General features: G+C 39.8%; 1 protein-coding gene and 1 non-coding gene across 2 annotated transcripts; one reads left to right on the top strand and one right to left on the bottom strand.

Annotated features, from left to right (window-relative positions):
* The first annotated feature begins 385 nt into the window (after positions 1 to 385).
* Trnaf-gaa (transfer RNA phenylalanine (anticodon GAA)) lies at positions 386 to 458 on the top strand. Its single transcript has one exon. It is a non-coding gene; the product is annotated as a tRNA-Phe (tRNA).
* A 4335-nt stretch (positions 459 to 4793) lies between these two features.
* On the bottom strand, positions 4794 to 10861 carry LOC137284793 (phenazine biosynthesis-like domain-containing protein 1). Its single transcript, XM_067816775.1, has 9 exons — positions 10720 to 10861; positions 10135 to 10234; positions 9760 to 9858; positions 9497 to 9606; positions 8585 to 8614; positions 8280 to 8368; positions 7843 to 8036; positions 6816 to 6878; positions 4794 to 5692 (listed from the first exon to the last, which is right to left on the bottom strand). Exons 1-9 carry the CDS (start codon positions 10813 to 10815, stop codon positions 5583 to 5585), a joined length of 891 nt encoding a protein of 296 aa, XP_067672876.1. The 5' UTR covers positions 10816 to 10861; the 3' UTR covers positions 4794 to 5582.
* Positions 10862 to 11049: the final 188 nt, after the last annotated feature.

Raw genomic sequence — 11049 nt, 5'->3', positions numbered from 1 at the left:
GTATGTTTCATTTACAGCCTTGATAAACGAAATTACATGAAAGAAATTCACCACACCACACCAGCACTATGTCAAAACTTGCAGCTACTCACAATGACATATTCATTACTATACCAGTATTATCACCCCTTGCACACACCTAATTATAATATCGCATAATTTATGATCATAGATCTAAATCTCACAGACCTGTCGTCATTGCGACATTCATATATAGCAGGGCGCGGTGACCTATTTTGATGTTTGGCTATAATCCTTGAGTAAAATATATCAATGTTATTGCTGTAGTGTTATTCAGTGACATGAGATCGATATTTTTGATAGTATTAAGTCAACCTTGATTTAGTACCTTTATAGTTGGTGCTTGCAGCCAGTTCATTCGTCGGCCGGAATAGCTCAGTTGGGAGAGCGTTAGACTGAAGATCTAAAGGCCCCCGGTTCAATCCCGGGTTCCGGCACAGAGTGCAGGACTCTGGCGGCTGACCAAATTTTTCATTTTGTTTTTAATTTTCATTACGTATTCTAGTTTTATTGAACTCTAAGTACCAATGACTATATAACGTACATTTTTTCAATAATGAATATTTCATAACTTATTTTTCAGAAGATTTTTCGAGACTAACGGTCCTTATTCCCCAATAATGAACTGAAATGAAAGTCAGAATAATTATGTCTGATATTTAATACGGTAAAACAGAAACAACAGACATAAAATCAAAGAACAGTCCCCAACAATACACATTCACCGTAGGAGTGAGTGTTAAAACAGTAACTATCTACCCTTTAATGGACATTATTTCTCCTGACTGGAGTCCTTCAGACAAGGACAGGGTTCCAAGGGTTTTTTTATTTGATGAAAGAAGTACAATTATACTACACACAAAGTTAAGACATTCGTGTAGTTCACTGCATGCAGATCTATTTATCAGAGGCTAAAGCTTGCAATTGTGGTGCTCCAGTGGAAGATGCAAACCATTTCTTTCTAAAATGTCCGAATTTGTCAGCTGCCGTTTTGATCTGAAGCAAGACTTTGAACAATCAAATGTTTTCTTAGACATTGATAGCATTTTTCACGACAATCCTGCTCTGCCAAACACTATTATGAAAATATCTTTAGTCATGTGCATAAATACACTGTACGAAGTGCGCTTCGATTAATGAAAATCTTATGTCTTATTATTAATATGCCCATTCATTACGCCCATTCATCATTGTTCATTGTTCTGTGATGGGATCGGCGGTAATAAGTTACATGACATAGGTTTATTACCTATTCTGTGTGTGGGCATACAGTGAAGACCTATAATCAACCAGACTAATAGCGTTGTGTATTAAAAGTATTAAAATAAATGTTTCAGTTACATGACACAACATTTTCTGAAAATAATATATGCAAACAAGTATTAATGACATTTTTGTCATTACCAGCCATACAACTGAATTACTGTTTGATATATCTGACTGTATATTATAACAAATTACGTTTCCATGCAGATCGAGGTTGTACGATATTTCCAGTGTCCCCGTCATAATGATGGCAGCGTTCCTAGCCAGGTGTACCCGGTCCCCCGTCACCCTCAGGTGTATGTCCCCACCCCGGGGACACTGACGAGCTGGAAGAGACAGGCATAACAGTTTGTGCCAGCATTCCACCCACATGTTTAAATACATGTGTTAGATAACTTTCATATCAGACGTTAGTCATCATTCTCTCTGCGCCATGACGCATTATCCTAATCTCCCTAAACAGAGATTCGCCATTTATTATAGGGGAAGGGAAAGGGAAAAGGTTGGGTCAAATGTTTAGGGTGGGGACCCGTTAAGGTCCCTGGGTAGAATAGGCCTTCAGCAACCCATGCTTGCCATAAAAGACGACTGTGCTTGTCGTAAGACGCGACTAACGGGATCAGATGGTCAGTCTTGCTGACTTGGTTGACACATGTCATCGGTTCCCAATTGCGCAGATCAATGCTCATGTTGTTGATCACTGGACTGCCGTCATATAGCTGGAATATTGTTGAGTGCGGCGTAAAACTAAACTCACTCACTCACTGCTAGGGTGGGACTGGGCCGGGGCATGCATTGTGCAAATCAACAATACAGTTAAATAATACCTAGTAACTGGACTTACGCCGCCAATTATGAGGGAATGTTATGTGGTATGACAACATACTAACTATGCACAATGACAAGCTGATTTACTATGACGTCATAAGCAACAATGTTTACTGTTTATACATCTATTTTGTAAAATGCCAGGAAACACTAAGGATTGTCGGTTTATTCACATGTCATACATGACGTGAAAACAGCTCATCATAAAACTCGTATTTGTTCAACTGCCGTGACCAATAACTGGTCAATACTGTGTGGACTGAGCCTGAAAAAAATCACCTGTTAGTAAATTCAACTCCTAAAAGATTCTTTTTAAAAAATGAAACTGCTGAAATTCAAATACACACGTTTACACCTTATCAATGCAAAACAATGCCCTATGCAGAAAGCAATATTTTTTCGAGGTCCCCATACTAAAAAAAACACAAATTGCAAATGCCACGCCCGACACCTGAACAACGGCAGAGGGTCTCGGGAATGACAGACAAGTTGGGTTAAGGGAGTGATTACATCTATCCCGAAGTCGGGTGCTCAAGATCCCCGTGACTCCCTCTCCTACCGAGACATCATTTAAGAGCAAGAATAAAATGTGAATGAATGAAAGAATAAGAATAAAGGAAAGAAGTAAATATGCTTACCGATAGTGTAAATACACTCAAAACAAAATGATTAAATAATAATTATTTCCGAGTGACAACTGTTCATAGCTGACTAAATATATCGATTTACATATATGCTTTTCAGGTATTGATGTCCTATTTTGGTTGCAGCTGCATCAGAAATGTGTTTTGATAGTTGTGAGAAGGGGATGTGCGGGAAGAACAGTGGTGGTGAGATGTGTTCATACAAGAACTTATTGACATAAATCAAGCTATTTATTTCCCTACTCACGGAATTTTGTACATACAGGTATAAAAATAAGTTGTAATAGACATAAAACTATGTACTTGATTTGATTTTTCGTTTTCTTTGAGTGCGTTTACGCTATCGGTAAACGCACGACCAAGGCGGAACTTGACCAGTAGATATTTTTACACGCTCTGCGAGTGTGAAATTAATGTGAAACCAACTAATAGGCTCGCTACTAAAACCAAAGTTGTTCCCGTTCAGCTGATCGAGTGGTATTGTCCACCGCGAAATGTCCGTTACTGTGTATGTTAGTTTCTAATATTGCACGACTTGTGTAGATCCAGTTAGAAGTTTCAGTAATACTTGTCGCAAGAGGTGACTAACGGGATCGAGTGGTCAGGTTCGCAGACTGGGTTCATACGTGTCGTTTACGTTTTTGCTACGATTTGCGCCGAAACACTACTGCCAGGAGCTGTATGTTTCATTTCTCACTCACAGACTTCAAGAATGCCGATTAAACAATTACATATAACAGAGGCCATATACCGGTCTCGTCCCTTAAAATATTGAATATTTGAATATAGAATATGAAGTTGAATATTTTTAAAAAGTAGTGATTCAGACTACTATCAGATGGTCACGCTCATTCGCCGACTTTATTGATCAAAATTATGTTTATTCAGAGATCTGGCTTGGGTCTGTGAGATTCACGTGGCTCTTGGTCGGAGATAAGATTGGTCAAAGGGGAGTAACTCTGATCCCTTGACGAACGCGGTAGCTCGTCAGGATTCAGATGGAAGTCCTTGTGGTATAACATTGACCTTCACGTGAGATACCGTGTTTACTAAAATAGGGTTGTGGTGACTAAAGACTTGCACACGTCGCAGAGATAATAATAATTGGATTAAGTAATAATTTCTTAACAATATGTATTCTCCAGTTATAGAGTTAATATAGGTTACGTCAGATATAACACTTTTTATCATACCCTGATATGAATACTTCAAAGTTATTGGTCAATGACGCTTTAACAAGTTTCCGTGCCATCCCTCCCAGGAGGGTGACAACTAGTACATATATTACCGCTGCCACGGTAACTTACAAACCACCAAGACTGTATCGCATGCAGTGCACCGAGTTCGAAAACAGTTTACTATATATGTATAAAATTACTGAATTATTCTATCGACATTTACTACTTTATTTACGCTATTGCATCGTTTGCACACTCAATTTAGACACAGTTAACCATTTTACAGCAGTTTTAAGCTTGTCAGAGTATGTTGTATTGATTTTAGATAGCCAGTGGAGAGGTAGACGCCATTTTGTTTAAATGTCATACAGTCGGTCTTCAAATTCAAATATAACGCAAACTCGTACATTTAACACAGCGGTAAGATAAGCGATGGGCTAGGTAGGCGGGTGGGGTACATCGAAGTATCTGGCCTTGTCTAGATATATTGTACTGTGAAGCGATCCAAGTCGGGGGTCATCTCAAACATTTTATATACTTTTTAAAAAAAGTCTTTGATCCTCGCAATGACACGAGGGCCTATGGTATACTTTGGCTATTAACCAATCAGAATTCGACAAAGTTACCTTAAGGGTAATAGACGTATTACCCTTGAGAGAAGCATACAACTTTTATTTTATAAGGTACAGATTCTTCGTATGTTTGTGCATTGATCTTACATGGTTTTGCGGAAGGTAGGCTTCCTCACTTCTTATTAATTGACCTAACTATTAGAATGTGTTACTCGTCTATTTTGTTGCAGTTGAATATGCTTCTGAGAGTCTGATCAATGGCAATAAATAACAACTGAACATCATTTGCCTCACTCCTTTTAATAATAACACGCAAAGCAGATTCAACACAGAAATCAAACATTGAACATATATAGTAAAATGACACAGAATGTTAAATAACACAGAGAATTCTAATAGTGTAGAACGAGATGTCCACCAGTTTCCCTCCTAAATACGAAGATATACATCTGACCACAACCGACATCATCTCAACCATCCACACACGTGTTCCAACAAGTTCTGCTTGAATACACATATTCTATCTGGAATAAAAGTAAACCATACACAGACTATCGTATCTGGTTATTAAACATGCATGCACGCTGAAAACGGAAAACAATTACTTTACATTCCCTGACAGTGTAAGGTTTATTACCTGTCTTTGGTTTGCATATATTACTGCATGTTTCACTGACTAAGTATTGGATCTATCATAAGAATATTATTTGAAATATTTAAAACACAAATTATTCGACATATCGAACTGTATACGACCCGTGAAGGTCCCGGGATAGAATAGGCCTTCAGCAACCCATGCTTGCCATAAAAGGCGACTATGCTTGTCGTAAGAGGTGACTAACGGGATCGGGTGCTCAGGCTCGCTGACTTGGTTGACACATGTCATCGGTTCCCAATTGCGCAGATCGATGCTCATGTTGTTGATCACTGGATTGTCTGGTCCAGACTCGATTATTTACAGACCGCCGCCATATAGCTGGAATATTGCTGTGTGCGGCGTAAAACTAAACTCACTCACTCGAACTCTATACTACATCCGTGAAATGTACGTTTCCCTGCAAATCGAGTTTGCCTCATAGTTCCAGTGTCCCCCTCATAATGATGACAGCGTTCCCAGCCAGGTGTACACGGTCCCCGTCCACCCTCAGGTGAATGTCCCCACCCCGCGGTGAGCACTGACGAGCTGGAAGACACAGACATAATAATGGGTCTTTGTGTCAGTATTTCTCACATACATTTACATACACGAGTTAGATAACTTTAATATCTGGCATTGATTAACATATTTTGGCATCATGATAATAGTCACATTGTCTTCCTAAGTACTATTGGACTGGTCATTCATTATAGGGTAAGGGGTTGTGGAAATGTGACTGGTGGTGGAAAAGTGTGTGACTGTGCAACAGTTGGTATCAGGTGATAATATCAATATCGTTGTCACAATGCAAAGCAAAGTGATTTGCCAACAGTGTGGATGTATCTATTTTGTAACATGCATGATTTCTCGGATCGGTTTTAATGGTGTGATATGAAGGTAAGGTGAAATAGGGTTTAAGGTACAGAGTCGTACAAAAAGTATACACTTGACGTAATTTACATAGACTTACGTGTTAAGCGCAGCATCAATAATTTTTATGAATTTAATTTTCGTAAGATCCATTTTTGCACATTTGTGAGGAATCATTTTAGCTACAATCACATAATTTCTGTTTACTTTTCCCTTCCTTATTTATCGAATGACAACAATTTAATCAACATATGTTGTAAATTCCTTTAACACTGGGGCCTATTGCATTTTGCATTGTGGAACCATGCGTAACTTCATAAATGTGACGTCATTATAGTTAAATAGTGGTCGGAAAACTGAACCGAAATCATGTTCACAGAGAAGAGATGATTTCAAATTTTAAAGATCCATTTTAAACTCCCTTTATGGAAATTATGTATGCTATAATGAAACAACATGTAAGTCTATGGAAATTACGTCAAGCGTCCGCATACATTTTGCACGGGTCTGTATATTTTCACTTTCATGACGAAGTACATGCGTGTCACGTGTGACTGATTGTACCAGGTTGCTCACTGCGATACCCCATGAATACCATACTCAGACACATTATACTGACTCCTAGCCGACCAGCCATTGAACCCATTAGCGCCAGGCAGGGGCCAACAAGTACCATATTTTAACGTCTTCTTGTATGAAGCGACGCCGCGATATTCCACTCTCGGAGCGGACGCTCAAACCACTACAATGCAAAGGCGTTCTGATGTGTTATAAATTTAATGACGTTACGACATCTCACCGTAAAACTCGTTTTTGTCCAGCTGCCGTGACCAATAGCTGGCCATTACTGTGTGGGCTGACCCTGAAAATAATAACCCTTGTCAGCAAATTACACTAGCATCCAAACATTTACCATTAAAGTTCCAACGAAACTAACGCAAAACCATCTACCAAGCAGAGGGCGACACACGACCACATGCATGGCCACATTATTTCGTAGAAAATGCGTAAAATTGAAAAATAAAAACAGGTGCTGCATCCGAAAGCATCATTGTACACAAAGGATACGGTCGTCTGAAAAACATAGCCTTCCGGTGCCACATCTAACACCCAACCAACGAGTGTGGGACCAAGGGATGATACTGAAGGGAGCCAACATGTCCACATTGCTTGAGCGAGTAAGTGAGTGAGTTAGGTTTTAGCAATATTCCAGCAATATCACAGCGGGGACACCAGAAATGGGCTTCCAACATTGTACTCAGCCGCTACACTGGGACGTTATTGACTGTGCAACATTTTAGTATAGAAAGAGATTGAGATGGGCCCACAATATACGTCATGGGCAGCGACGTGACTAGCAGACGGTAGTCTTTATGGTTGTGTGTATTCACAGCTGATGGTTACCGCCGAAGGAGAGACCGAGTTCAAGTGACTGTACGGTGTGGGGAGCAGGAGCGAACACCAGTGGTCACCGTTAATGGAAACTCATGGATGGCAATCTTTGTCCAACTGGAGTCCTTTATCAGTATGATAACACCAGACTTAGTGCAGTACAGACCAGGGATGACTTGCACGAAGCGATCTTAGCGTTACAATGATTGTACCTCCCATTCTTCAACATAGGCTTATGGCAGGTCGTAACGCTAAGATTGCTTTGTGCAAGTGGGCCCTGGAAAGGGGCTTTACCCATTGTATACCCGAAAGGACAATCCAGCCCTGGTGTTCGGCTTTACTGAACATTCCCCCACCGAACATGAGTGTTTGCTTCCCTCACCCGCGGTTCTAAATATAACGCCAACGAAATGGTTACATGTGCAGAAACTTACCTGTCACGTGATCCTCCGAGACCCCAAACCACGGGGCGAAGAACCTGGACACAAAGTCGTACCCCTTCCCTTCAGCGTCCACAGCTCCGTTAGACTGTGACCCCCTCAGTGTGATGATCACTCCATTCACTTTGCCTGTGCTGTCACTCTCCACCATACGGGATATCTGGGGCTGGATGCTCTCCAGCTCGGACCTGCGGGGACACGTGGAGCGATTGTGTTGGCAAGACTTTCATTTTATTTGAAAGTGATAAAGCCAAAATATTTTCAAAAGAAATATTAATTTAATTTACTTAAACTCAAGATAAAATACAGTAACTTCACCTCACGGTGCTGTAAATATAAGGGCATGGCGACGAATATGGGAGGGGATTATAAGCAAAATGAGATTCGATCCTATATATACGGTAATACGGTACTTTTTAATATGTCCTTACCTTGTGCATGAGTCTGATATTCTGACCAGAAGGTAGTTGGTTGTAGGCGAGTATTCCACATCCTGTATAAGTGAGGAGTCCACAACCATCTGGAACAGTCCAACAGCCAGAATCTAAACCCACCTGTGAATGTTTATTGAAGCGTTCCAGGGATGAGGCGTTTTCCTTCGAGGTGGTAATTGAATTTGCAAATACATGTATTAAAAATCATGTACTCATTTAACCTCCGCGTTAACGGAAAACCTCATAAATGTATTTTTAATTACATGTGTCGATTTTATCCGTCTTCAGGTTTCCAGACCCACCTTTAGCAGGCTGTCCACCTCCGTTTTGTCCTGTTAAATAGAACAAACGTATTAAATAACATGCTTGACCAGTCGTAACTATCCATCTAGGTGTGTAGCTACCATTATCTAAAAAAAAACCCGAGGTTAAAAGACGATTTTTTTTCTTTTAAAAAATCTAATTCTTGCTTTTATAAAAACACCATTATTAGATCAAATAAAAACTTGAAATCCCTCTATTGACCACAATCTTATTGACGAAAGCATAGACAATACAAGTCACCATGTACAGTAAACATGATATTCTTCATATCATAAATATGGCGTCTTTCTTTCAGTGATGATTGTTTTTGTCCTCGACATGTATGTGAATGTTTCCTTACAGTCACGATTATACGTGAATCAACCTGTCGAGATTGCACGAAAAAAATGGCTTGCCATCATAGACCTGAATTGTCGATGTTTTTGTCAGCCATAATCCCTACCACCCAATATTGAATAATAATCCAGAAATGACATCAGATATTTTGTCTACTTCAACCACGTATTTTCCTCCCGCATCATACTTCCGTGTCACGCAACAGAGAGAGAGCTCTCTTCTGACCATTGCTTCTCCTGATGCGAAAAATCCCCAAGTGATGCAAGTCTATATATTCCTTACGCTCGGGATCTTCTGGAATCTCACTGGGGCTCTATTTCAACCTACATATGCATTGTGTTCCTGGCAAAATTATGTTTAATCAAAGAATAAGTGTGTTGCTTTTTCTCGAAGGAGAGCGTGTCCAGCAGCTCTTCGTCGGTAGAAGACTGGGCAAAGGGGAGTAACTGTGATCCCTTGATGAAACACGGTATCGCTGTCACGTCACTCCACGTTTCTCTTTGGTCTTGTTTAGGCAACCACTGAGACCTTTCACAAATCTGAAGTAAGATCACCTGTTTCTGAGGGGCATTCAGAGGGAAGTCCATCCAGAAAAGGTTATCCTGACAGCTCGCTTTCAATGTTCCACTCGAAATGTCAAACGAAATTTCTTTCGATGTATTACCTAAAACAGAGTATTTTTTAATATAATGTTTACATCAAACAGGCAATACCTTATTATATTCAGACACTGGCGTTATCATGTTCTCAGTATATATTTTATGTTGTTTTTTCTACTTGTAGATGTATCTGTTATGAAATACGTTGATCTGAATACCCAGCTTCTTGAACAGAACAGCAGCGGAGGCAAGAGTGGCATGTCCACAGAGTTTAACTTCAGTCTTTGGGGTGAACCATCGCAGACCAAACCTAGAACCTGCCAAATACAACAGACAGGTGCTCAAGGCCAGAGGTTAGTTCAACAGCTCAAAATACATTTTCCCTCTTTAAACGACATCCTCCTACATCCAGTGTACCACATGCACACATTTTGGTTTTTACGAAACGTCCTAAGTCCTATCACGTTTGTCATGTTCTGTTATACTGTTGCTGATCTTAATATTTAACGTCACATCGGCAATATCCCAGCATTGTGGTGACGATCCTACGCAAACAAATGTTAAGTAAGAACAATGCCCTCGATCAACATTACCTGTTTTAAAGCTCTCGTCATCCCCGTCGCTGAATATAAAGCCAGTAGCCGGCATATTCATCTCCATAGCAACCTTCTGTATTTGTTCGTCTGTGAGACTCTGCACAGAATGATTATTATGATAGAAATAAATATATAGACTGGTTCCAAAACAATGTCAGGTATGCATTTAACAAATTCGGTTATATACACCGTACACCATTGCTGTTGTTAGTATTATTACACTAAGTGTTATGAACATACCTATGGTGAAGATTTGGGTGAAGCATTCGAGGTTAAGGAACAAAAACCGAATCAGAATTCTATCTCTTCATGTACATCGTGCCTTTGTTATTTTCACTATATTCATAGCACTGAGAAGCACAAAGCACAAGAGAAGTGTGACAACCTTTACAGTGTAATTTTGTAGTTAGTCTTCTTCTGACAATTATTTGTGTCACGGCATCACTTCTATGTGAGCCACCGTTTCGTATTCTGACCCACTATCGGGGTTATTCAGTCATATGTTGTCATGAACTACTTTTTCCAGCAGAATGTAACGTGTGGTATGTAAGCTAGACCAGATGAATTAATACACGTGCTTACCGCATTGCCTTTGGACACTAGGCATACACCCGCGGGATTTCCACCGAAGGCAGCCTTTGCGAAAGCATCTACGAAATATATAGGGAGTTCAGACATGGTGGTCCTGCTGGTATAACCTTGACCTTCTCGTGAGATACCGGGCTTTACTAAAATAGGGTTGTGTTGACTTAAGGCAAGCACATGTCACAGAGATAACAATAATTGGATTAAATAATAATTTCATTAGTAATACGTATTCTCCAGTTGTAAGAGTTAATAAAAGTGGTGGTAGATATAACAATTTTTATATCTTGCCTTGATGTAAATACTTTTAATATAATTGGTCAATGA

This window comes from Haliotis asinina, chromosome 5 (assembly GCF_037392515.1).
Source record: "Haliotis asinina isolate JCU_RB_2024 chromosome 5, JCU_Hal_asi_v2, whole genome shotgun sequence".
Classification (NCBI taxonomy): Eukaryota; Metazoa; Mollusca; class Gastropoda; order Lepetellida; family Haliotidae; genus Haliotis; species Haliotis asinina.
Note: the sequence above shows the minus strand (reverse complement) of the source record. Positions and strands in the feature narration are given on the sequence as shown.

Bases quoted from the DNA above. Each gene is read 5' to 3' on its own strand.
- LOC137284793 (XM_067816775.1), bottom strand. From the start codon at position 10,815: ATGTCTGAACTCCCTATATATTTCGTAGATGCTTTCGCAAAGGCTGCC. The intron at 9,859-10,134 runs GTAATGTTGATC...TGTATTTGGCAG, and splicing joins TGACGAGAGCTTTAAAACAG to GTTCTAGGTTTGGTCTGCGA. The intron at 9,607-9,759 runs GTATTCAGATCA...ACTCTGTTTTAG, and splicing joins TGTTCTGTTCAAGAAGCTGG to GTAATACATCGAAAGAAATT.